General features: G+C 46.4%; 1 protein-coding gene and 1 non-coding gene across 2 annotated transcripts in view; one reads left to right on the top strand and one right to left on the bottom strand.

Moving 5' to 3' along the window:
• The window catches only part of POLR1A (RNA polymerase I subunit A), an 84,624-nt gene that overhangs the window by 50,842 nt on the left and 5,939 nt on the right, over nt 1-27,843 (bottom strand). The window contains exons 2-12 of the mRNA XM_006042040.4: nt 27,453-27,657; nt 25,957-26,106; nt 22,158-22,265; nt 20,919-21,004; nt 20,417-20,520; nt 14,239-14,325; nt 13,509-13,614; nt 13,079-13,241; nt 11,099-11,269; nt 10,211-10,333; nt 7,366-7,596 (exon numbers count right to left, since the gene is read on the bottom strand). Of these exons, the coding sequence (XP_006042102.3) occupies nt 7,366-7,596; nt 10,211-10,333; nt 11,099-11,269; nt 13,079-13,241; nt 13,509-13,614; nt 14,239-14,325; nt 20,417-20,520; nt 20,919-21,004; nt 22,158-22,265; nt 25,957-26,106; nt 27,453-27,657 (1,534 nt within the window). The remainder of the gene's footprint in view (nt 1-7,365; nt 7,597-10,210; nt 10,334-11,098; nt 11,270-13,078; nt 13,242-13,508; nt 13,615-14,238; nt 14,326-20,416; nt 20,521-20,918; nt 21,005-22,157; nt 22,266-25,956; nt 26,107-27,452; nt 27,658-27,843) is intronic.
• Nucleotides 26,237-26,363, top strand: LOC112578275. Its single transcript, XR_003102573.3, has one exon. It is a non-coding gene; the product is annotated as a small nucleolar RNA SNORA76 (small nucleolar RNA).

Below are 27,843 nucleotides of genomic sequence, written 5' to 3'. Positions count from 1 at the left end.
AGGTCTCTTGGCAATGGCCGGTGGATTCTTTACTACTGAGCTGTCCGGGAATCCCAAAATGTCACTTGGCAGAGGAAACAGGCCCCTACTACCGAATCCAAATTCAAGAACCAGGCATGGTAGAGTTCGAACTGGCATGGTTAGGGTTCTTTGGTTTACGAGACAGACGCCTTAAGGTTTTCTGAGAAATAGCTGCCAACCTAGCAGAGTCCTGTCCTAGCTCTGGGCTCAGACTATTGCTGTTGTTTAGTTGCTAAGCCATGTCCAACTCTTCACGACCCCATGGACTATAGCCCGCCTGTCTCCTCTGTCCACGGAATTCTCTAGGCAAGAATATTGGAGTGGGTTGCCATTTCCTCCTCCAGGGGAGGGATAAGTCAATGATGCTACAGGCCCCTGTCCAGTAATGTCTGTCTTCTTCAGACATGCACAACCTTTCTGGAGTTTGAATTCCCCAGAGAATTAACCTGAAAAAAGAAATGGACACATCTTAAGACAGCAGGTCTACACATAACCATAAAACTCCTGGGCTTGAAAGGATTTGGCAGACTTCTGAGTACGTACTCAGCCACATCTGAGTACGTTAGTCCAAATGTGAATTCCACATTTCAGAAATACTTGCCCAACCTCATCCTTCCGAGCCAGGACTGAAACTCAGGGTTCTTGATTCCCAGTTCAATGCTCCTGGAAAATATTTTATGGCACTTAAAAATTAATAACAAGTTTAAATTGCCATGGTCTTTCGGGAAAGCAATTTCACAGCACATTCTAGAACATTAAAAACTCATTTCCTTTGGGCTTTCAGAATGAAAAAGGTGCAAATGCAAGGTTCTATGAATGATGTTGATGCACCCATGTTAATGGTGGCAAAAACAGGGAAAAACCTGGCTGCCTCAAAGAAGGGGCATCGGTAGATAAATCATAGTATGTACTATGGAATATTATGTAATGATGAAAAAGGATTTGGTGAGGGGGCGCTCAGGCCATGGAGCATGCAGGATCTTAATTCCCCAATCAGGGATTGAACCCAGGTCCCCAGAAGTGGAAGCTGAGTCAACAGGGACTGCCAGGGATCCTTTAAAAAAGGATGATTTAAATGTATACCAGTCTTGAAAAAATGACAATAATGTATTTCAGTAAAAGAAAAACCATCCAGGTGCCATCTAAGGTGATGTATTAGTGTCAGTCGCTCAGTCATGTCTGACTCTTTGTGACCCATGGACAGTAGCACACAGGCTTCTCTGTTCATGGAATTCTCCAGGCAAGAAGACCGGAGTGGGCAGCCATTCCCTTCTCCAGGATCTTCCTAGCCTAGGATCAAACCCAGGTATCCTGCATTGCAGGCAGACTTTTTTATCATCTGAGCCACCAGAGAGGGCCATCTAAGGTGACAGGATGAGGCGATTTTAAACCCAATCCAACTCTATGTGTTTATACACACGAGGACAAAGGTATTTAGATTCTTACTGAGCTGCTCTGTGGGATCCTTGGGGCAGGGGGACATGGAAGAAGAGAAAGATCACCACCTGGACCTTTACATGTCTTACTGCTATTCATGTTACAACAAGCGTGTGCCACTTTTATAAAAATTTTTTTAAAGATCTTCAACTATTTCTAAAGAAAGCACGAAAAACTGCACAAGTGATATGCTTACTGTGGGGGGGAATATAGAAAATATAGAAGAGAATGAAAACCACAAGTAATTTTACTCTTCAAAGATAACCACTGTGCACACTTTCTTGCTCTTTACCAATATCAATATGCCAGTGGTCATGTCCTCCTGACAGGACACCTCCTCCCACAAAGCTGATTTTAGTATAAGGCCTTTCATCTTTGTTATTGTTCAGTCGCTAAGTTGTGTGCAACCCTTTTGAGACCCCATGGACCGCAGCATGCCAGCCTTCCCTGCCCTTCACCACCTCCCAGAGTTTGCTCAAACTCATGTCCATTGAGTTGGTAATGCCATCCAATCATCTCATCCTCTGTCGTCCCCTTCTCCTGCCCTCAATCTTTCCCAGCATCAGGGTCTTTTCCATTGAGTTGGCTCTTCGTATCAGGTGGCCAAAGTATTGGAGCTTCAGCTTAATTAATTCCTGGGCTTCCTAAATGATGCACAGAGATGCTATTTCAAAAAACAAATACACGGGAATTCCCTGGGGTCCAGTGGTTAAAAATCTGTGCTCTTACTGCCAAGAGCCTGTGTTCAATCCCTGATTGGGGAACTAAGATCCCACAAACCACTCAGTGTGGCCAAAAATATAAAACAAACAAAAAACCAACAAATGCATGAGGCAACTGCTATCCCAATCATTCCACATGCTGCCCTCAACAGCCCAGAGGAATTATGGAGACTCAGTGAGCGCTCCTCCCACCCCAAGTCTTCCCTAAATTACTCAGCAGGTAATAGGTTGGAGGAAACACATTATGAAGCTGGATCAGAGAGCTGGTTACAGAGAGAGGCTAAAGGTTAACAAGAGATGCACCCACCGGCCTCTCCTCATTCCTACTCAGCTGGGCTGGAAGTTTCCTCCAACTCAAGGAAGCAGGGAGCAAACCCCTCAAATTCTAAAAGGCAGTCCTAAAAGCAGTGAGCAGGAACTTGGTCTTTCTGCTCCCCGAGGAATCCAAACCCATCCTTCTCCTGCCCCCACATCCATGTTTCCAAGGAGACCTGGATTCTGAGGATTCCCATGAGTGTCTGCCCAGGGCACGTCATGGAGCCTGAGCTGACTTTGAAGGTCTATTTCTTTAGCTTCTCAAGGGAGGAACTGCCCAGACCTGTGGCTCAGGCCCCAAAGCCCAGGCCGGGCCTTGGATTGGAGTCTCACAAATTCGAGACATCCTCCGGCATAAGCAAACCCCACAGCTGGGAAGGCTCGCAGGCCCATCTGGCAGGCTCCGGCCAATCCAAACAGAAGCCCTGGAGGACAGGGTGCTCCCCTTGCCAACCCAAACCAGAGGCCCTTCCTTTCTCTTGTCTCTAAACAAATACCACAGTGAAAATTAGCATGCTCCAGTGCCCGGGTCAGAGTTCTCAGAAGCAGACCCAGAGCCAAAGAGCTGCTCTCGGGGCTGATTGCTGGGCCGGGAAATGAGGCTTGGCCAACCCGGCCACTTCCTCCTCCATTTATGAGGGCCAGGGGAAGGGGCAGAGACTTCACTCCTCCCCCTTCTCATCGAACCTGCAGTCTGTCCTGACCTGGGTCTCTCCCTCCCAGTCACGTAACCCAGCCCTTTGGCCTAGTTCTCATCTATATGTAAGGTGTTCAGCAAGAAAACTACTTTACAAATTACAAGTAGGCTGTGAATGCACACATACTTGACTATGTGTATAAACATGACATATAACATCACTGAGGTTTTGGAAACTAAAAAAAATCATTCTTAGTCCCCAAGTCCTGATATGTGCATGCACACTCAGTCACTACTGTCCTGTCTGACTCTTTGTGACCCCATGGACTGTAGCCCACCAGGCTCCTCTGTTCATGGGATTCTCAAGACAAGAATACTAGAGTGGGTTGCCATGCCCTCCCGCCAGGGATCTTTCTGATCCAGGAATCGAACCCGCATCTCTTACATTTCCTGCATTGGCAGGTGGGCTCTTTACCACTAGAGCCACCTGGGAAGCCCAAGATCCTAATACAAGGAACACTTCAGTTTCAAAAGGTCCCTTCCTATCTTTGCCCTGGGGGAGCCACATCCTCAGCTCGGTCCATGGAGCCTCCCGCACCTCAACGTGGACCCGTCCAGTCCACAGGGTGCTGGGGAGAGTGGAGGGTCTAATACCCCACCCTTGTCCTTAGGGGTTTAGGACTTGAAGTGGAATAGGTGGGGGCCCATGGAGTGACCCCACAAGGCAACGAGGGTGGGAGGTGAGGTGGGACACACAGGGAGGGGATCCCATGCAAGTGTGAAAGTGGCAAACTGCTCACCACCTGTTTTTATAACTAGAGTTTTTTGGGAACACGGCCCAATCCAATGGCTTTGTACTGCCCTGGTGGCTTCCACAGTTCATGCTACAGAAGTGGGGCTGAGCTGCTGCAACACAGACCATGTGGCTGACAAAGCCTAAGATGTTTACTCTCAGGTTCCCAGGTGGCTCAGTGGTCAAGAATCCACCTGCCAATGCAGGAGATGCGGGTTCAATCCTTGGATTGGGAAGATCCCCTGGAGGAGGGCATGGCAACCCACTCCAGTATTCTTGCCTACAAAATTTCATGAACAGAGAGAGGAGCCTGGCAGCTGCAGTCCAGGGGGTCGCAAAGAGTCAAGACACAAATGGGCGACTGAGCACACACACGCACGTTGGCTGAAAACATGTGCAGGCTCCTCCCCTGAGGAATGAGGGCCTTGCTGAGGTACAAAGCGGCGATGGCTGGGGAGTCTGGGGAGGACAAAGTGTTCCCAGCACACACGGCAAGTTCAAGGACTGAAGGGGAAGTCTGGACGGGATGCTGGGGCTAGGGGAGAAACCAGAGACAGTATGCCGATGTGAACTTCAGCCGGGAGACAGATAAGGCCAACCTCCCTTATTTCCCTGCAGCTCAGAACTCATCTCCATCCCCTCTCGTAAGCTGCCCAGCGAGTGCAGTGAAGCCAACCTGCCCTCTCTGAAGCCAACTTCCAACCCCACAGATGTAGAGCGGCCACGTGAAGGAAGTGTCCCTGTCTCATCATCACATCCCAGCAACGTCAGGAGCCCCACCAGCCTTCTACTTTTGCTCTAGTTGGAGATGACAAAGGTTCTGGGGCCCAACTCCTCCTGCTTTGTTCAAACGGCTCTCCTGGGTCACAGGTGGTCTCTGTCTGGGCAAATCTGATGCATTTTCCTTTCTCCCTCTCCTTAAACTTCATATTTAATTCCACAAACACCTCCTATGTGCCTCGGGAAGATGCAAAGGTACTCTGGGGCTGGTCTTGACTAGAGGTGGGGGACGGATGCTGGCATTGAGAGCAAGCCCGGCTGCCCACCCTCCCTCAGCATCCTGCCCACCTGCCTCATGCTCCCACGGGTCCCCCTACTTTCTGTCTGTCCTACTTTGTGCTCAAAGAGCTTAACTTTCTGACAATTTCTTCTTTTTTTTGGCTACACCATGCGACTTGTCAGATCTTAAGTTTCCCAACCAGGGATCAAACCTGTGCCCTCTACAGTGGAAGCATGGAGTCTTAACCCCTGGACCAGGGAAGTCCTGATAATTTCATTTCTTAACCCTAAATGAGGTCCCACACTTCTACCTTTTACGTGAGATAGGCCCTTAGGTTCTCCACCATCACCTCAGTTCAGAGGGGCCCAGACACACCTCCTTCCAGAGCATTCCATCTCCTGCACTGGAAACCACATTCCTTCTCATTTTCTCTCTTCTACAGCCCTGACACCCAGCCTGCCCCCAACCCCATCCTCTCCCTGGAAATGTACCCTCCTTTCACCCTGGGGTCCCCTGCAGCCCCCAGGCTGGTCCTCAATCATCTTCTGGCAACTCCAAACTCGCCCTGCATGCCCACCCGACCTCCTTTCTTCTCCAGCATCATGTGGGCTCCGTCACCACCCTGCGTCGCTGTCCCTTTATGTCTGCCACACCACTCAGCAGTAGTGACACACTTATGGACTCACTCCCACCAGGCTGCCCACCCCAGGGCAACAAGAGCTTGTCCGTGGTGCCTGGCAAAGTGCAACACAGAGCTTGCAGTGGGCCCTGCCACCACCTGACCCCACCCTGCTCTCCTCTCTCAATTTTCCTCTCAAAGTGTCCTACTGTCTCACATGCTTGACTTAATAGCATGAAAGTTATCTTGTGGTTGTCTTGTTTCACCTTAAGTTAAGAAAAATATACCTTTATTTCTCTTGCATCTTTCACATAGCTCCAAGCAAAACACGGGGCTCTTAAGAATGGCAGAATAGGGGCTTCCCTGGTGGCTCAGTGGTAAAGAATCCACCTGCCAAGCAGGAGATGAGGGTTCATTCCCTGTCCAGAAGATTCCACATGCCACAGAGCAACTAAGTCTAAAGGTCACAACTATTGAGCCTGTGCTCTAGAGCCGGTGCTCTGCAACAAGAGAAGCTACCGCAATAAGAAGCTGTGTACCACAACTGGAGAGCAGCCCACACTTGCCGCAACTAGAGAAAAGCCCATGTAGCAACAGAGACCAACACACGCAAAACCAAATAAAATTATTTAAAAAAAAAAAAAAAAATGACAGGATAAGTTTGCGAACCTGAACACAAACGTCACTTAACGCATAAGAAAAGAACAAACAGGTGGCTGGACCTGTCTGCCCCTGGCTGCCAAAGCAGAAGACGCAAGGCCTGTTAACCGCTGGACCTCGGGATGGGGAGAAAGCAAGAGGACAGGCCTCAGTGAAGAGCAGTGGGGACCAGTGCTCATCAAGACAAGGCTTCCTCTCCCTCTCTGTCCTCCAACCAAAGCTCCTTCAAGCTTCAATAGTCCTCTGTAGAGCTCGAACCCACCAAAAAGAAAACCTGGTGGGTCTAGGCATGTCAGAGGGCAAGGGAAACCCAACAAACAAGTAGATGGGTGAGGACGATGCACTCCATCACTCCCTGACTCGGGCAGTCACCATATATTAATCCCAAATCCGTTTCACTCCAACAATTTCTGCCACTCTTGCCTGGTTGAGGGTTGTTTGCTATACCCCTCCCAGCTGGAATGGTTGTTACCTGACACAGACAGAAGGGATATCACCCACCCATCTTATGCCCTCAGCAGACATTGCTAATTGATCTTGTACTCTTTCCGTGGGAGCCCAGAGAAAGGCTGGAGATCCCTTAACATAGTGCTACAGGTAAGAACTAGTAATCTCCAGAAAGTGAAGCATCAGCTGACATCAGTCAATTTTCACAGACACAGAACGTTTCCTTCCTAGGGCATGCTCTCAGCATGCAGAGGAACCCTCCATAGACCTTGTTAACACACAGATTCCTGGGTTCCATTTCCAGACAGTCTAATTCGGGGCAGTGAATGGGGGAAAAGGGAGACAAACATGCATTTCCCGCATTTGGGAAATGGCTCCAGGAATGCTGCTGCTGAGGACCACCTTTGAGCAGCCCTGTTTAAGGGCAGCAGATCATAGTGGAGTTATAATGAAAGGGCATTTCTCCGTCCCTAGTATGTAACCGGAATTGTGCTGCCTGCATGGGATGATCAAATGAAGTTTTATTCATGGTGCTGAGGCCCTAGGGAACACCCACAGGTGGGGTCAGCCCCCTGTGGGGTGCAGGGGGTAGGGGTGGGGTGGGGGGAGCAGGAACAGTTCTCACAGCCCTCCTGCACTGGCACCACAGCTGAAGTCACGGGGGAGCCCAAAAGGAGCAGCCTAAGCCCCTGACCAAATATGCCCGTTACTCACAATTTTTGTCCCCTGGGGCTTAGGGGCCCCCGTAGCTGGTGTCAGGAGCTGTTTGGCCACGGCCTCCCGCTGCGTGAGGTCCGAGGCGCTCAGGGCTGTGCGACTGCCATCCTCGTTGATGACCATAGAGGCTCCAGGGTGCACGTTGGGGCCGTTGATGACCGCCTGCCTCAGTTCCTGAACGTTCCAGGGGGTGACTGGTTGAGGGTAGGTCAGCTTTGTGGCAAACACCTGGAAACAAGGAGGGGATATGAAAATTCAGGGTAGGCAGAGAAAGGTCAGAAGGATCCCCAGTGTGATTCAACATGCTCACACCCCCAGTGTGACTCAACGCATTTCCCCTAAAATGCGGACGTGCTCCCTGAGCCAAGAAAGTCCTTCAGCCAAAAAAGCAACATCTCCCTGTCTTTTTCACAATCATTTTTCCAGACTTGCTTCCTCCAAGGAAGAGAGCAGGTCTCCTTTTCTACCAGAGTAATCTGCCCCAAAAAGTTATCTGAGACTAGTAATTTATGCAGAATTTTTTTAACCTATTTTAAAATTTCATCGTTTACTAGTTTGCCAATAAATTCAAGGTCCCAAATGATGTAATATAGCCTGGAACATGAGCTTTAGACAATTGGCGAATACCTGCTCTCAAGTATCACCCTCCTCCACCAATAATTCCCCTCCCCTCACCCCCCAGCAGTCATCACTAATTGATGGTGGCCTGAGCCCAGACATGGCATCTTAATCTCTTTATTTGGCCTGAGATAAACCTGATTTGGTCCCCTGATACATGAGAAAATGGCAGTGATCCATTTGACACACCAGGCCTGCACCACATTCCAAGAAAAATGAGTGCCCTGGTTAGGCGAGTTCTGAGCTACTGAATATTAAAACCCTCTGGTGCTTCAAAAGGAAAATAACTACGTTAGAGACTCTTGAGAAGTCCCATGGAAAGGAACTCGCTGAACACTGGCCAGCTTGCTGTGTGAATGGCACCCCCACCCCAACCCCCGCCACCCTGACCTCTGGCCCTCTCCACCTCTGCCGACGAACTGACCACTACTGACAGAGTATTTATGTACAGACTGTGCCCAACTTAGGATTTTTTCGGACTTTGTAACAGTGTGAAAGTAACATGTACTTGGTAGAAATCATACTCCCCATTTTGAATTCTGGTCTTTTTCTGGGTTTGTGAAACATGGTGTGATATGCTTGTGAAGGTGGGCAGGGGCAGTGAGCCTCAGCTGCTGGCTGTCAGCCCTGGGATCATAAATATCCCATACACTTAGAGCCATCCTGTTGCTCATTTTCAGGATAGTGTTCAGTAACTTCCATGAGACATTCAACACTATTACAAAATAAGCTTTGCACTGTATGATTTTGCCCAATGGTAGGCTAACATAAGTGTTCTGAGCAGGTTTAAGGTGGGTTAGACTAAGCTATGCTGTTCAGTAGGTTAGGTCCATTAAATGCACTTTTGACATATGGCGTTTTCAACTTACCACCACACCATAAGTCGAGGGGTATCTTTATTTGTGTTATCTGTTTATGTGTCTCCACCACTGGAATATAAGCTTCACAGGGACACACTAGTCTTGTCTGGTTCATGACTGGGTCTCTAGCTTATCCCCCAACCTTAACCTCCTCTGCTTCTGTAACAAACAACCTGTCCACAGTGCTCAATGGGAAGGGTGTGCACAAGAGATCAAGAGGCAGTTTCACAAGCTCTGCTCCTGAAAACCATCCTGTGAGCAACAGGCCACTGTGGCCCTAGGCTTGGGGCAGGCCTGGAGGTGGGCAGAGGGGGAACTTCAGAGTCCCTCCAGTACCAAATGAACCCATATCCAAGAAAGAGAAGACCGCTGAAGGTGGAAAGAGGAGCAACACTAAAGGTCTCTCCCGAAGCTGGGGACCCTGAAGGCACCATGAGGCTAAAGCCAACAGAGCTCCCTGTCCTCCTCTGTCCAAAGAAAGCAATGAACAGGTCACGGGCCTCTCCTCCCAGGGCCTCGGACTCAGGAATGTCACCACTGGGCTTCCCAGTGCTTTTCCCTGCCACCTGACCCAGCTCCCGGATGCAGAGACCCCCGGTGCCCAGGAATGGGTGTTCTCTGACTCTTGTCCCCTCACACAAGAGCCCTTGCCTAGGAAGCCCACGTGTGCCTGGGGGACACGGAGGGAGCACGCAGGAGGCCATCAGAACACTTGAGTTGTGCTCTCTGCTCCCTGCCAGTCCTCCCCTGAGAGTGGCAGCAGGGCCGTGTGCGAGGAAATGAGCCTCTCCACAGGGCGAATTAAACCATCTTCTATTACTGACCTCAAGGCCCATTAAGGAGGAAGACGATGAAGGGGCTGTTGCTAATGAGTACCGCAGCCTCAAGTGGTGGGGAAGTGAGAAAAGAAAACTGGCTCCCTAAGGAAACACTAATGGGTGGACGGGGCAAACCGCCTACCCCTGAGGATCTGGGAGTGACGCCTGCTCCCTGGGGCTCTCTCCCTTCCTCCGCGGCCCTGACTCCTGATGCCAGGCAAGTACACGGGACAGAAAGCCCCGCTCCCTCATCTCTGTCATGTATTCCATCTGACTAGGAAGGTTTAATGACTAGACCAAGAGGGGCAGGAGGAGGAGAGGCAGGAGCTGCACCCTGGTAGCCCAGGAGCAGGGGTCTTCCTTGTGGGTGGAGGGTGTCTGGAGACCTGGCAGGGAGTGAGAGCAACGCCACGCCATGGCCTCAGGATCCCCTTCTAAGGACTCAATACGGGGAGAGGCAGATGCTGTCTTCACCCAAGCCACCGTGATCCCATGCCTTCTCCCCACCCTCCTCGCCACTCCCATCTGCCACCTAACAGCACACACCATGGGAATTCCGATTTCGTTGGTGTTGATGTACATGTCTGGGCAGATGACCGAGCGGGCTGCGTAGTCTACACGCTTCCCCATCATGTGCTTTCGGAACAAACCATCCTTCTTCTCCAGGATCTTTATGGGGGAAAAGTCCACAGAAATCATTAAAAAAATTTAGAAATCAAGACTTAAAAATATTAAGTTGTTAGAAAATATATGTTGCTATTTTTTAGTTGCTAAGTCATGTCCAACTCTTGTGACCTAAAGGACTGTAGCCCACCAGCCTCCTCTGTCCATGGGATTCTCCAGCCAAGAATTCTGGAGTGGGTTGCCATTTTCTCCTCCAGGAGATCTTTCCAACCCAAGGGTTGAACCCTCATCTCCTGCATTAGCATGTGGGTTCTTTACCATTGAGCCACCAGGGAAGCTCTACAACATATATATGCCATATTTAATTGTGGGCACAACTTAGCGACTGAGCACGAGCATGAAAGATGACACTTCTATTATTCACAAGCCTGTATAATGGTAACGGGTTGGCGAAAAAGGATGGATAAACCCAAACTTTTTGGCCAACCCAATACTATGCACATCTTTATTATGTTTGGGTTTTTTGGTCTGCAATTTTAGTTTCATTCATTCTTCAGTTAGGACCATCTTTTATTAATATCTTCTTTTACTCCTCTTTCAATTATTTTATACAGTTGAAATAAATCTTTCATATTTTCACTAAAAAATAACAAAATAAAAAGTAAACCAAAACTACGGTAGTGCCAATTGGTTAAAATAAAACAGTCACTGTCAAGGGAAAAAAACAAGTATGGTTACTGTTTTCTTCCTTAAGACAAACACGTTTATTATTTAACCCCTTCGGCTAGCAATGGGGATCCAACTGCTCACCTGTCTAATGCCGGGGTACTTTTCCATCATTAATTTGTCCATCTCGCTATCAAACACAATATTAACGTGGCTCTGAAGGCGAATCCAAATGTTGTAAAGTTTGTCTGTGAGGGACTGGCCTGGAAGCTGACTCAAAAAGGATCGGTCCATAGCCATCCAAGAGTCTTTTTCCTGCCAAGACACAACCAAGAAAAACGGGCGTGATGAAAAGCCCTCAAGGTCAGGCCTGGTTCCACTTTTCTTTTTCACTTGAGCTCTGACAAATGATGAACTCTGAAGTTGGCCTTTATGTCTTTTGAACTTGACAGATTTGTGGCCCAAGTGCTCATAAATTGATCTTGTCCGTGTGCATCGACAACGTATGAGGCGGTAAGCTGCCCTAGAGCACCACCTATTGACCGACTGTCTGGCCACCTGGACTGGCCCTCTTGGGCTGGGTAGGTATGACACAGGAGAGAGACAAATGGTCCCTCGACCCAGTGGGTCAGAAGAGAGAAGAAACCCGTCAGCGCTGATGGAAGGGGGATCCAGTAAGTGAGAATGTCATGGAAACCACTGGTGATAAAGTGGGCCTGTCCTCAATCCTGAGGAACAGAAGACTTCTCAGTTATAGGGAAGACAGGTGTGGTTTCTATTCTGGCTGAAGGAGCCTCCCAGGGTCCCCTGTATGATGACAGCACCCCTGTCAGACTAACTCACTTCTGAAGGCATCAGCTGACAAGTAGGGCCACGCGCCTACTTGTGAAATGGGTGAGACCAGTCTCACTGGCGCATCCTCAGTGCCTGGAATGGCGCATGCCTATTCACACCCAGGCATTCATGATTCATGAGAGGGCCGCCGTGGAGCAAGTATGGGAAGAAAGAACTCTTGCTATTGATCAGATGGAAAAGAGGGCACTTTGACTTCAGGCAGTAGTGACCTCAAGAATCTGAGAGGATGCTGCTCATTTCTGCTGAGATTTAGCTTTTTTCTTGGACAAAGGCTACCCTACTTTCAAGAGACATCAACATGAAATCTTTAGCTCTGGTCACTGGACGTGGCAATCCTATGGCCAACTCTTTGAAAGTAGACCAGGACCTGCAGATGGCAGATATCTCTAATATTGAGCATTTTTTTTTTAAAGCACATTTACACAGGCAGATCAGAAAACTTAAGCAAAACCAAGGAAACCCAAGCAAAAAGGCTGAGTAACCCAAGCATGGGTGTCCCTGACAGACTGTGGCGCCACCTGGTGACGGGCCGGTCCCACCCAAGGAAGAGAGCCTGGGAGCCTCTCTGGTCTACTCAAGGCTGAGACAGTCCTTCCTATTTGCATTTAGAAAGAATCTTAAAGCTGAGAAGAATGTCACCAATCTCAACAAACTTCCTGAGTGCCTGACTCATCTTTATACCCACTGTAGACCTAGCACACTAAAAGGGATTCAGGAAACGTTTGCTGAAACAGGAAAATGGAATTCAGCTCCAACATTTATTGGGGAGAAAATTAAGCCCCAAATCTGACACCAAATCTGACACTCCTATTGCGGGAAACTCTTCCAAATGCCAACACTGCCTTCCTGACCCTGATGCTAGAGATCTTCAAGAGCCAAAATCAGAGCTAGGTGGCATGGGTCTCTGGTACCAGAGCCCAGTAGGGACAGGTTTAGAGCCTGAGGACCACAGACTGTTCTTTCTAGAACTGCCAGTGACAACAGGTAGCCCAGACCACAACCACGGATAAAACCTCCCCACAGATCACTCATTTTATTGTGGAGATAAGAACAAGAAACCAAAACAACTCAATCAAGGTCACTGGGCATGGTCACTGCGGTCATGCTCAGACCCACACTTTCCCCCAGACATTGCCCAGTCCTCCCAAACCCATGGCTCACACACAACCATGCAGGATTGCCAACCAGTATCTCCCAGGACCCATAGCATTCCCATAGCATTCTGCACCCACAGCATAGGAAGCTAGAACTAAGGCATCAGCTCCTGACCTCTTCTGTGGTGGCTGCTGCCACCTCACTTGGCAGCTCCTGTTCTTGGGCCATCACTGCCAGAAGCTTTCGGATCAGAACCACGTCCTTCATGACAGCCTGCAAGTTCACCGTCTGCCCGTTGGTGAACATCTGGTCCCCAAGGCGGTTGACAGGGCGATACCTGCAGGAGGACATGTGGAATCAGTGCACACTTCCCTCAGTCACTTACCCATCCCTATTCACACGCCCCAAGCTCCAAAAGAAACCCACATTCCTCCTGCACTCAGGAAAAATGAAGAGGAAAATAGTCCCACCACCTGCCACCTGGGAGTGGAACTGCTGCTCTATTTTTCAGCACCTTTGACCCTTCCTTTCTCTCCCAGAGGTCATTATTCAATTATTCCATAAACCTTTTTCAGGTGAAATAAAGCCAATGAAAGGGTATTACCTTGAGGGTGGTACCACCAAGAAATCCAGAAAGAACATACTGGGGTTGAACCTGGACTCCATGCCAACATCTTCCAGTCCCAAAAAAAGGTAATTCAGAAAGAACCCTGTGTTTGAAATAAATCAAAAGATCATTTAAACCTGTACATTAAGAGCATGGAAGGGTGACCACAAAAATTTTTACAAAAAACCCAGAATATAGGACAATAGGGAGAGTAAGATCACATGTGTCTTCATAAAAACTAATGAAGGAATTGCCTGGCGGTCCAGTGGTTAAGACTCTGCACTTCCACTGCAAGGGGTGCAGGTTCCATCCCTGGTCAGGGAACCAAAATCCCACATGCCGCATGGTGCAGTGAAAAAAATAAAGAAATAAAAATGCAATATTAAAAAACAATAATGAAAATAAATAAGCAAATAAAATACATTAAAAAAATAAGGTGAGTTACACTGCGCCTTCAAGACACATGTCAAACTGTACTAAGCAATGCCCACCCACAGCTATCATTTAATGATAAGGCTCAGTTATAGTAATCATCAAGTTCATGGTTCAAGGAATAAAGACATTTCCCACGCTATAAATATCAATGACAAGGTACCCTGAAGCCTGCCCCAAATCTATGGTTCAGTTTCAGGAGAGATCTACAAGAATCACAATTTTGAAACCATAAAAAAGCAGGGTAAAGGAGTCCAGGGAGTCAATGGGCTGTTTCTTCAGCCTGGCACAGCACCTTCATTTTTCCAAAGAGCTATGAGATGTTCTTGAGCACTGGAGGGTGTCAGGTATCCTCGTTTTCCCAACTGAGCTTCCTCAATTCCTGGAGTGGAAGAGGGTAAGCGAGCACAGTAAGTCAATTAGAGACACTCTTTCCGTAATGGGATTTAGCAATTCCTTTCCCCACTCCTCCAAGCCTGCAATCTGACCAAAAAATCAATCTCTACAGACTTCCCTAGTGGTCCAGTGGCTAAGGCCCCACACTCCCAATACAGAGGGCCTGGGTTTGATCCTGGGTTGGAGAACAAGATCCCACATGCTTCAACTAAGATCTGAGGCAGCCAAAGAAACAAATTAAAATAAATACTTTTTTTTTTTTAAGTCAATCTCTAGGACAACCTACTCTCTGCTGTGGATTCCCCCCCCTCCCCTTAATCTAATTTCTAAAGTAATGAAAACCAAACAACTATTGTATGAAACCTAAAAGGTAGAGCCAAAGGGGAAAAAAAAAATCACCCACAATTATATCATGTTATCACCATGACCACTTACATATTCTTTTCTGGTCCTTTGGTTTATAAAGTGTTAGGTGCAGATTTACTCTGTACCACTTTGCTCATTTAGTGTCATCTTATGAGCATTTCTGCATGTTGCCCTATAGCTTGTATCTCACCATCATTTTTATTTTATTTATCTATCCGGCTGTATCGGGTCACTCAGTGGCGGCACACAGGATCCTCCGTTGCAGTGCGCAGGCTTACTTGCTTTATGGCACATGGGATCTTAGTGCCCCCAGCAGGGATTGAACCCACATCCCCTGCACTGCGAGGCGGACTCTTAACCACTGGACCACCATGGAAGTCCCTCGCCATCATTTTTAATTGCAGCATGATATTCCTGAGAGGACGTTTTATAAGTGACTTAACCACGTTCTAACAGTTGGACATCTGAGCTGACCTCAATTTATTTTTATTTTAAGTCACACTGTGATAAATAGCTTTATGCACATGGCTTTTACCAGAAAGGTTCACAGCAGGAGAATTATGGATAAATGAAGATGAACATTTTTATGGGTGAATGTATATTCAGTTTCTTCTTACAACTATCATGCTGGTGATAAGTAGATGGATCTTGATTTCTCAGATTAACCAAGATCACTCTGGGATACTCTTTAATCAGCCACTCCCAGAGTAAGTCACATTCAGTAGGTGTGGCCCCAAGCATTTAGATGATTAAGAAAGTGAGTAATGTGACCTCTAGGTTCAAAACTATCAACTTCAGCCTTTGTATAGTGGTGAGTATCCCCTCCCGTCAAAACTATCAACCTCTTTTGGAACACATTCATCAAAATTATACACTGCTTGGGAATTTCCTGCCAGTCTAGTGATTAGGACTCAGTGCTCTCACTGCCGAGTGCCTGGCTTTGACTCCTGGGTCAGGGAACTAAGATCCCACAAGCCTTGTGGCTCTCAGCACCCCACCTCTCCCCACAAAATCACTCAATATTTTTTTAATGCACTTATCAGGGTAGAAACTGTGTCTTGTCTGTGTTCCTAACAATTAACAGCATCTAAGGGGTCACTAAGAGTTGGACAGGACTGAGCGACTTCACTTTCACTTTTCACTTTCACGCTTTGGAGAAGGAAATAGCAACCCACTCCAGTGTTCTTGCCTGGAGAATCCCAGGGACGGGGGAGCCTGGCGGGCTGCCGTCTCTGGGGTCGCACAGAGTTGGATACGACTAAAGTGACTTAGCAGCAGCAGCAAGACCCAGCAGATACTAAGTTTTCACTGGCTTAGATACACATGTTCAAAATACTATAAGATAATTTATATTAAAAAAAAAAAACCCCACTCTTCTGCTTTTTTCTATATTTGTAAAACCCAGCTTCATTCACCTCTAATTCTCTACTTGGTTTCTTTACCAACTGTAGAAGATACATCATGGAAAGTTTTTAGAGAAATTTGTAACTTAGAAAACAATTAATAAGATGTACCATAATTTATTTAATTAGTCTCTACTAACAGGCATTTAAGATATTTCCAATTCAAAACTACTTAATACTGTGGGCATGCATAATTCTTAGGATAAGATTATAAAAGCGGAATAGTTAGGTCAAGAGTGAACACATTTAAAATTTTGATTCCTATAAAAGCAAAACATTTCAACCAGTTAATGCAGTTGAAGGAAGTGAGGGGAATGCAATGGAGAAAGGCTCTGACCTTTGGGGATAAGCCAGATATAGAAAGTTATGGGTGTTCAGTGGGGAGAAAAGACCTCATTAACCTAAAGGACAATTTTGTGGGCATTTCTGGAAACTTCTTTCTCACTAATCTGCCTTGATGAACTGAGGAAGATGAGCGGCATCTGGTAGCTCTCTTCAGCTCCTGACTCAGAGTCGCTAGTGCAGGAAGTGGCCCCAGCCCAGTTTAACCCCTATTAAGGCAGATGGAGGTCATTCACTCACTGGGTTTGAGTCAGAAGAGACTTGCAGAATGCCACCTCCTCACATGGACTGCACCCTTCCTAACCAGGCCCTTTTTGAGCCTGCAAAAATGCTATTTGCCTCAGGGACTTCCCTGGTGGTCCAGTGGCTAAGACTCTGTGCTCCCAATGCAGGGTGCCCGGGTTCCATCCCTAGTCAGGGAACTAGATCCCACATGCCACAGCCAAGAGTTTGCACGCCACAACTAAGACCTGGCACAGCCAAATAAATGAATAAAAATGAATATTGAGACAAAAATACCATCCAGTGACCTTGTTTAAAAAAAAAAAATGAAATCTGCTTCAATAGGATTTCAGAACAGCTGCAACATGTATTTAGTTTAGCTCCAAGAGCTCCTGTATGAAAGAAAAAAAAAGTTGGGAAGTCAAACAATGGGGAAGATTGGCTCATGGTGGGCGAAGCACCTCGGCTGTAAGAGGTCTCACTTGAAAATGCTAGCAGGCATAATGGGGCTTGAATAGCACACTGGTCATGTGTGAATTTCACAAGCTAACAGCACTCCTCGTGAGATCAGGAGTATGTGGGGACCACTGAGCCACAGGCCCAACTGCATGGCCCATTAGATACCAGGGACGTGGCCAGATCGTTTGTCCAAATGCTCACCTGCCTCTGCATCACCTCTCCCTGGAGTAATTGAGCTGCCTCACCCGCAGCCTTCCCTGAGAATGGAGGCCACAAGGTCAGGTCCCCAGCTTGGCACTGGGCTCAGCCACAGGATGTTCCTGGGCATAAGGCTGAGCGCCCAACAAGTAAACGCCTGCTAAATACGACCAATCCAATCCGAAAACCATCCAAGACCACTGCTGACTTGTTTCTGATGCACAGGATTTTGGTTGGCACCATCATATTCTCATAGTTGCAGTGACAATTACTCCAAAGAATTGGTCTGGCAAAGGCACTTAAAGGCTGCCTGTTAGATATTTGCCCCAAATAGTCATCCTCTAGAATCCTGACCACCTTTCTTCTCAATCTATGAATATTCCCTAAAGTGCCCTGAAGTCTAGAGTAGCAGTTTCCAACCTTAAAAATTGTTTTCAGGGCTATGTATAGTTACTATACATAACAGTTACTATATGTATATGTATAGTTACTATACATACTATACATAACTATACATAACAGATGATGCTTTTTCTGCCCTGGCACACTGACTGCATTATAATAAAAAATGAATGGCCAATATCCACAAAGCATATTCAACACAGCAGGCACTGGGCTCAATATTTCAAATGGAAAATCTTATTTAATATAAGTATAGTGCAGGAAAACCCATCCTTGTGCCTGTTAATGGTTAAGCATTAAACAGACTTTCTAAATGCAGTGTAGTATCCTGGACTGGATCCTGGAACAACATAAGGAGGACATTACTGGATAAACTGGGCTTCCCAATGGCTCAGAAGGTAAAGAATCCACCTGCCAATGCAGGTTACAGTCCATGGGGTCACAAAGAGTCAGACATGACTTAGTAACCAAGCACACACTGGATAAACTGGTGACATTCAAATAAAGTTTGCATGTCAGTTAACAGTAGTATACCAATGTTAATTTCTTAGTTTTGATAAACACGCCATGGTGATCTAAGATGTTTCATCAGGGCAAACTGAGTAAAAAGTACATACGAATTTCTGCAGCATGTCTGCAATTCTTCTACACATCTAAAAATTAGTCTAAAATAGAAGATTTATTTTAAAGTAATAAACAAGTTTGCTATACTATGGTCTAAATGTTTATATGTTCTCAAGATTCATGTGTTGAAAGGGCTTCCCTGGTGGATCAGTGGTAAAGAATACACCTGCCAATGCAGGAGATCCAATAGACTTGGGTTCGATCCCTGGGTCAGGAAGATTCCCTGGAAAAGGGCATGGCAACCCACTCCAGTATTCTTGCCTGGAGAATCCCATGGACAGAGGAGCCTGAGCCTGGTAAGCTCCAGTCCATGGGGTCGAAAAGAGTCGGGCACAGCTGAGGCGACTTGGCATGCACGCAGGCACAAGTTGTCCAAAACAGATGATGCTTTTTCTGCCCTGGCACACTGACTGCATTATAATAAAAAATGAATGGCCAATATCCACAAAGCATATTCAACATAGCAGGCACTGGGCTCAACATTTCAAATGGAAAATCTTATTTAATCTTCACTACTTCAGAAGAAAAACCAGAAAGCATTGTTCAGTTCAGTTCAGTCGCTCAGTCGTCTCTGACTCTTTGCAACCCCATGAACTGCGCTATGCCAGGCCTCCCTGTCCATCAGCAACTCCCTGAGTTTCCTCAAACTCATGTACATCGAGTCGGTGATGCCATCCAGCCATCTCATCCTCTGTCGTCCCCTTCCACTGTTTCCCCATCTATTTCCCATGAAGTGATGGGACCAGATGCCATGATCTTAGTTTTCTGAATGTTGAGCTTTAAGCCAAGTTTTTCACTCTCCTCTTTCACTTTCATCAAGAGGCTCTTTAGTTCCTCTTCACTTTCTGCCAAAAGGGTGGTGTCATCTGCATATCTGAGGTTATTGATATTTCTCCCGGCAATCTTGATTCCAGCTTGTGCTTCTTCCAGCCCCACGTTTCTCATGATGTACTCCGCATATAAGTTAAATAAGCAGGGTGACAATATACAGCCTTGACGTACTCCTTTTCCTATTTGGAACCAGTCTGTTGTTCCATGTCGTTATAACTGTTGCTTTCTGACCTGTATATAGGTTTCTCAAGAGGCAGGTCAGGTGGTCTGGTATTCCCATCTCTTTCAGAATTTTCCACAGTTTATTGTGATCTACACAGTCAAAGGCTTTGAAGGCAGAGGAACCCGAGATCAAACTGCCAACATCCACTGGATCATCGAAAAAGCAAGAGTTCCAGAAAAACATCTATTTCTACTTTATTGACTATGCCAAAGCCTTTGACTGTATGGATCACAATAAACTGTGGAAAGCACTGTTAAACAAACTTAAAACTACAAAAATGAAAAAGCAGGAGTACTAAGTCTCTCAAATTTCTTCCCAGGTACCCCTAAGAGCAGGGCAGAGCCGAGTGGGAGACACTCTATTCCAGGGATCTGAGAGGACAGCTAGAGCAGCCTGCAGGAGGCGCTAATGTTCTTTAGATGCTCACAGTTTTTCTTTAAAATTCACCTACATTTTTTATTTTTAAATATATATATTTTTTGTTTCGGCTGTGCTAGGTCTTTGTTGTGGTGCACGGGCTTTATAGTTGTGGCCTGTGGGCTGAGCTGTCCCAAGGCATGCGGGATCTTATCTCCTGGACCCGGAATGGAACCAGCATCCTCTGCATTGGAAGGTAGATTCTTAACCACTGGACCACCGAGGAAAATGTCCCTCACCTACATTTTAGTCCAAAATATATCCACACTTGTTTGACAACAAAATGGTTTGAACTATTTATCAAGTAATAACTTCTTCCTCAAAAATCTTTCAGAATACTGACCACCTGTGGCAAGAGGTGCCTCGTTCAGGCGGTGGGGTACTGCCTCGCACGTGCACCAGTGGCAAGGACTGAGCACGCATCAGGATGCCCGCCGATCTAAGACCCCAGACACCCACCATCTGCTGGCCCACCACAGACACGCAGCCAAGAAGCATGTGGTACAGAGGACCAGGGATCCCCAAGTCGTGGCGCGCGTCTGATGGTCACACGTGAAAAGCACACGGAGGGCCTCCCAGGACCTGCTTACCCTGGGCTTCAGTGCCCTTCTGGTCAGCTCCCCTGTGCACCATGGCCGGATACGTGATGGTCAGTTTGCTATTGTGCTCCTTCCGGACCACTGACCGCCCAGTTCTAGACATGAGGACAGTTGTGAGGAGAGAGAGGAAAAAACCCAACAATGTAAAATCTAAGATACGGTACAAATGAACATATATAGGAAACAAAAACAGACTCACAGATTTAGAGAAGAGACCTGTGGTTGCCAAGGGAGAGGGCAGGTAGGTGAGGGAAGAACTGGGAATTTGGGATTAGCAGATGCAAACTATTATGTATAGGATGGATAAACAACACAGAGAATGATATTCAATATCCTACAGTAAACTATAATGAAAAAATATGAAAAAGAATACATATAGATATATATAGCCAATAACTTTGCTATATAGCAGAAATTAACATGATAGAGTAAATCAACTATACACCCATAAAATAAAATAAAAAAAAATTAGAGGGAAGTGCCTAGGACTCACTTGCAGTGGGGACATCTCTTAGCAGTCATATGTACCTTCCAGAAGACAGAGATGAGTTTGCTCCTGCTCTCACAGACATTTTTCACCTGTTAAAATAAGTCAAAAAACCTGAGTGCCATCCTGAAGAGATCTAGTAGGTATACATTTTGTAGTTTTCACTTATTATTGAAAAATCAGAGGAAGCCACCCCATTTCTTAAAATTCTCCACAAAACCCTAACATAACCAAACACTGCCAATCACTAAGTGACTTCTTTAAGTTTCTTCATTCATAATAGGGGAAACTTACCAAGCTGTTACTAAGATGAAGAGATCATGAGGGCAGTGGTAAGCTTGGAAGATAGCAAGGATGAATAAATTTAAATAATTTAATAAAATAAATAATTAAATTATTTAATTAAATTAAATAATTTAATTTTAAGTTAAACCTGAGACAGCAGCTGCTATCTCCCCTGGATGAACCTCAGGGCTCTGAGGCAAGGCACATCCACAGTTAAGCAAAACTAGTGGTTTGGAGCTAGTTCTGCAAATGAGACCTAGCCTGGGGGCTTTTGTACCCCCCCGTGGGCCCCCAACCCAGACCACTTAAGTCATAATCTCTGGTGTGAAACCTGGGCATTAGGTGAAGCAGATCTCAAGATTAGCCCTGCAGGTTGATTACCTACACCATTCACTGGCTGAACAAATTAACACTTACACAGATGCTATGGGGGAATGGGGAGGCAGTGGTCACTTAGCACTGGAGAGAGAAACAAGAACAGGACATGGGCCTCATTCTCCAAGTGAGACGTAAGCCAGAACCTCACTGACACTGTACCCAAAGCACCTAATTTCTTCTAAACTTCTCCTCAGTTCTATAGGCAGGCATCAAAGATGAGGAAAGAGTGGCTTGGGGACAGTTATATGACCTTCACAAGAGGCAGAGCTGGGATTCAAAGCTGACCCAGGTCTGCTTTGGGAAGCCAAAAAAAAAAGTGTTTTTGACTCTTTGCAACCCTATGGACTATAGCCTGCCAGGCTTCTCTGTCCATGGGATTCTCCTGGCAAGAATACTGGAGTGGGTTGCCATTTCCTGCTCCAGGGGATCTTTCTGACCCAAGGATCAAACCTGGGTCTCCTGCATGGCAGGGGGATTCTTTATCATCTGAGCCAAGGGATAAGTCAAAGACAGTACAGAGGGAACTGTGATAATTATGCTAAAAACCAAGTGTTCAGGGAACAGAGAGATGGGATAACTCACTTGTGCACCCTGGGATCCCGGGAGGTTGTTCTGCAGGATTTTGACTGTATATTGTTCTAGCTCTTCCTGAATTTCACAGGCAGTAGGATCAGCATTTTCTTCCAGAAACTGAAAAACAAGAGAAAAACCATGTGATCAAAATAAAGCATGTGCATGACAAGCAGTACCAGGGGCAGCCCCTCCAAGGGAGGGGAAAGCTGTATCTGAGGGGAGAGAAAGGAGAAACCTTAGGGCTGCTGTGGTGCCTTTTCAAAACAGTTTGGCCACGTTGCTGGTTTAAAAAAAAAATCAAAACTGAGAATGTCCTGGGACTTCCCTGGTGGTCCTGTGGCTAAGACTCCAAGTTCCCAATGCAGGGGGCCCAGGTTAGATCCCTGGTCAGGGAACTAGATCCCACATACCACAACCAAGAGTCCACATGTCACAATGAAGACTGAAGCTCCCACCTGCCACACCGAAGACCCAGCATGACCAAATGAATAAACAAATATATATAAATGAGACTATTCAGCTTCCAATGGTAGCTGGGCTAGATTATTAAGGCTTCCCTGGTGGCTCAGAGAGTAAAGAATCTGCCTGCAATGCTGGAGACCTGGGTGCAATCCCTGGGTTGGGAAGATCCCCTGGAGGAGGGCATTGCAACCCACTCCAGTATTCTTGCCTGGAGAATCCTGATGGACAGAGCAGTCTGGCAGGCTATAGTCCATGGGGTCACAAAGAGTCAGACATGACTGAGTGACTAAGCACAGCACAGCACACAGATTATTAAGACCAAATGAAAAAGTAAAAAAAAAAAAAAACAAAAAAACAGGATAAAATATTTTTTAAAAAGTAAAGTTCCGAAGAGTTGTCAGAACTGTGAGGGATAATCAGGCCATAATGAAGGGAAAATGGGGATCCAGGTCAAAGAGCCCAGGGGCCAAGGCTGCTCTGAGCAGGGCTGCCACATCGCCCAGCACTGGGGCAGCCTTCAGCGTAGCCATGTCCCTCCAGGGAAGATGCTGACAGAGTTGGGATGCTCCCTGGAGCTGTACAACATGCCAGCATGGCCTCGGAAACATTTTACAATCCAGTAATTTTGAACTTTTCATTCTGAGGGTCTTAAATGATGAATGGGGACAGAAATCAAAGCCTAGAGTTAGTGAAAGGACAGGAATCAAACAAGGTATCTTCCTGCCACATCCCACAAACAGAAATCTGGGAACCTGAAGGACTGTGTCCTTGGGAACTAGATGAGCCCTGGAACAGAACACCTGGATTCCCACGGCCTGCAGTCCAGGGAGCCTTCAGCCTTGACTATGGACTCTGATGGTCCCAGGTCACCAAGCACAGGGCAGAAGCAGTAAGAAGTCTCTCTGGGGAAAGGGGGCAGCATCCTAGACCTCAAATTATTCCTGCAAAGAATTTGCTAAGTACAGTGTTGTTGCCTAGTTGCTAAATTGTGTGAGACTCTATGTGACCCCGAGGACTGTAGCCCACCAGACTCCTCTGTCCATGGGATTTCCCAGGCAAGAATGCTGGAGTGGGTTGCCATTTCCTTCTCCAAGAGATCTTCCTGATCCAGGGATTGAAACCACATCTCCTATATTGGCAGGCAGATTCTTTACCACTGAGCCACCAGGGAAGCAAGTACAATGACAAACTGTCAAAAATAAGCACACCAGGAGGAGAAAGAAAAGAAGTTTCTGGAAATACGGACTGTAGTTTGATGTTGAAGGCACTCATACCAGTGATGGTTACTTTATAACTCTTTGTTAGACTGTGGGTATAATTAATGAATTTCTGTGGGTATACTTCACCCCAAAATATTTTAAAGTAGTGGGCATCCCAAATAATTTTATAACAACAGATCTGACACTTTAAACAAAATGGACAAATTCCTGCACGATAAGTCGTTTCAGTCGTGTCCGACTCTGTGTGATCCTATGGACCACAGTCTGCCAGGCTCCTCTGTCCATGGGATTTCCCAGGCAAGAATACTGGAGTGGGTTGCCATTTCCTTCTCGAGGGATCGTCCCGACCCAGGATGGAACCCGTATCTCATGCTTCCTGCACTGGCAGGTGTGGTTTTTTACCACTAGTGGCACCTGGGATTCCAAAAAAGTAAAATTTACTCTGAGTAAAAGGTTTAAGAAAACCCTACTCTCTCTCACACACAAGCTCTCTCTTGGACAAATGTGACCTGAGATTAGTTTTTTAGCCACGTGCACACACAGATAAGGTCTTGTTTTGGATGCTTTTCTCACCTCATTTGGGCCCTGACAACCCACACCAGGTCGCATCTCTGTGTGGAAGCCTATCTGCTCTGCCCACCTAATGTCATTAAGACTGAATTATTCAGGAAAGGGAAGGGGAAGAGGAAAGGTGAACGGTTTCCCTTTGTAACAAGAAGCAAGACAAGGATGCATGCTGCCCTTTGAACAAAGTCATGTAGATCCTAGGCACCTAATAAAGTCTGAACAAGAAATGAAACATATAAAGGCTGAAATAAATAAACTTACTATTATTCACAGGTAATATGAGTGTGTCGAAAATCTGAAAAAATCTACAAATAAAGTATTAGAATTGATGAGATCCTTGTCTCATTGAATTGTCATACCCTGATGAATAACCAGGTTATTTCATACAAAAGTGAGTAATATTTTGATCTACCAACCAGAAATTAATTTTAAATAAGATATTTATAATAACACCAGGTCATCCCTGGTCGCTTAGACTGTAAAGAATCAGCCTCCAACGCAGGAGACTTGGGTTCAATCCTGGGTTGGGAAGATACTCTAGAGAAGGAAATGGCAACTCACTCCAGTATTCTTGCCTGGAGAATCCATGGACAGAGGAGCCTGGTGGGCTACAGTCCATGGGGCTGCAATGAGTCAGACACGACTGAGAGACTGACACTTTCACTTTTTACCAGGTTATTAATTATTAATCATGAATAATATATTTATAATAGTACCAGGTTATTATTAATCACGAACAGAATGTCTCTTTACAAGAGAGATCTGGTGCTCACCATCCATTCCAAATCACCAAACCCAGCATTACCAGTAGCAGAACAACTGGACAACAGGTGCCTCCTAAAATAATGCAATACAAAGGATTCTACATCAGGTAGGTATAATCTTACTGAAATGTGAATCTCATGAAGAAATAATCAGATAAATCCAGAATGTGAGAAGTCCACAAGATAACTAGCCTTATGTCTTCAAAAAAGTCAGTGTCAAGGAAAGAAATTCCCTATATTAAAATATCTTACATTAAAGCAGACCAAAGAGATATAACCATTCAAAACGATGCATGAACTCTGGTTGGATCCTGGGTTTGGGGGCAGGGAAAGCTCACTGATGGATAAAATTGTATTTGTATGTTGTTTTCACAAACATTTCTTTAATTATTCTTATAGCTTCATGTTTTCAAGCCTAGTTATTTGTACTCAGTCACAAGACTTAAATCTCCAGCATTCTGGTGACCTTTCTTTTTGGCTGCACGGCGTGTTAGCTGCTGTGCATCTAAGCAAGTGGGGGCTACTTTCTAGTTGCAGCGCTCGGGGCTTCTCACTGCAGTGGCTTCTCCTGTTGCAGAGCTCAGGTTCTAGAGTGTGGGTTCAGTAGTTGTGGCGCACAGGCTTAGTTGTTTCACGGCATGTGGAATCTTCCCAGACCAGGGATTGAACCCTGCATTACCCCTGGACCACCAGGGAAGTCCCTGGTAACTATTCTTAGGGGACTATTCATACACAAACAGCTCTTATGCCTGCTGCTTTAGCTTGTCTGATTACCAGGATAGTCACGTTACCTACCCTGTAGAGAATTCTCTCCAGCTCATACACTGCTTGCAGGGCCCCAACTTCCAGGACTCTCAGCTGGCACAGTAAGAGGTGAACCACAGCCCGGGGGCAGGTCAGCATGTGACAGTTTAAACAGGAGCCCCGGAGCAACAGGTAGAGTTTCTGAAGAGAGGGAATAAAAAGAGACAGGATATTAGAAAGTGACATAGCAGTCAAAGTGATTTTCAACATACATACTTATGGTTTTTGTTTCTATGCCAGCAGTTTACCCTTTTAAGAATTCCACTTTGACCTGCTGCCTTTGAGCCCCCACCTTGCCTGGCCATGGCAGGCTACAGCGCCAGAGCACGTGTGCCCAGGCATAACTGGGGTCGTCAGCCCCCTCAGAGGCGGTCCTTGTTTAACCTTGAGCGACAGGGAAGCCCTGGGTTGCTGGGACTGGAGTATGGGGGGTGGAGAAATAAAGAATTCCATCTCACCCTATGTACCTGGAAAGTCCTTCTTCGCCTTAAGAACTTGACAGATATTCTTCTGTATTTTTCACTTATGGTTTTATTTTAATCCATTAACATTAGAAATTTACTTTGGATCTGAGATAGGGAACTACCTTTATTTAAATACTAAATTTAATACTTATTTAAATATTGAAAATTATTTAAATATTTAATATATAAAACATTTCGTATTTAACAAGACATTCCTCTTCCCCTAATACGATTAAGACAAAAATCATGTCCCTGTACACTAATCTGAGTAGCTTAAAGTGAATCCCGGAGGCTGAGTTAACTGATTTAAGAAGCTGGAAGTGTCTAAGTAGGACTGGACAGTCATCATTCTCAGCTCAGCGCTGGGCCTTCTGGCGCTCTGTTCCTCCTGCCACTAAGCAAGCGCCTACAAATCCGCCTGAAGGCCTCAGAGAGGCCCAGAGAATTCCAAAGTCGTCTATGGCAGTGGTCCCCAACCTTTTTGGCACCAGGGAGTGGTTTCATGGAAGACAATTCTTCCACAGATGATGGGGTGGGAGGTGATGGTTTCTGGATTACATTCATTGTGCAGCTAATTTCTATTGTTATCACATCAGCTCCACTTCAGGTCATCAGGTATTAGATCTAGGGGGTTAGGGACTCTTGCTCTATTGCCAGGGAAGCCCCACCCACATTTCTGAAAGGCATAAAGCCTCTGAAACAAAAGGGATTGGATCTGAACACTGCTCCCCTCGCCCCTCTTCCTCCGTTTCCTCCCCCTAGCTTTGCATAAAGATAACCCAGCTTTGTCGATCTTCAACAAGAATCAGACTGAAGTTCGTCTAGGCAGGGCTAGAGGCTAAGTCGAATATACTGGCTTTGGCTCCTCCAGGTTTTAAATCTCAAAGTAAAGAGCACTTTCACTCAGAGTGTCTGGAGCTAACCTCCTCCTGAGACACCTGCCCCGGGGGGAGGGCCAGCACTCACAAATCCCACCCGCAGCCCCGAGACCCACGTGGCCCAGGTGGCCAGGTCAGGACTTACATCGAAGAGGAGAGGGTTGTACACGGTGAGCGGGAGGTCGATGTGGCCCAAGTGCCCAGAGCAGTTGGTGAAGTCCTGCACGCAGGTGGAGCACACCTCTTTGGAGTCAGCGGGGCCCAGAGCTAAATCATACAGGCCATTTACCGAGGGGTTCCCCAGGCTGTCCAGGTACCGAGGGTTCGTAATGGACTTCACGCTTAATTTCCTAAGGAGATAAAAACCACCAGGGAAGACTAAGGTTACCCAACTTCTCTGATGTTTCCTCTTCGGCACTTACAAATTCATGCTTTAACATCCAGATCCTTAGCTGCGCTGACAGATCCAGAGGGCAAACTTGGTGTCTGCCTTGCTCCTCACTGCAGCTCAGCACTTAGCACACGACAGAGGCTGA

The sequence above is a fragment of the Bubalus bubalis genome, chromosome 12, assembly GCF_019923935.1.
Source record: "Bubalus bubalis isolate 160015118507 breed Murrah chromosome 12, NDDB_SH_1, whole genome shotgun sequence".
In the NCBI taxonomy this organism is placed as follows: domain Eukaryota; kingdom Metazoa; phylum Chordata; class Mammalia; order Artiodactyla; family Bovidae; genus Bubalus; species Bubalus bubalis.
The sequence above is the reverse complement of the archived record's forward strand: the minus strand, read 5'-3'. Positions and strand labels throughout refer to the sequence as shown.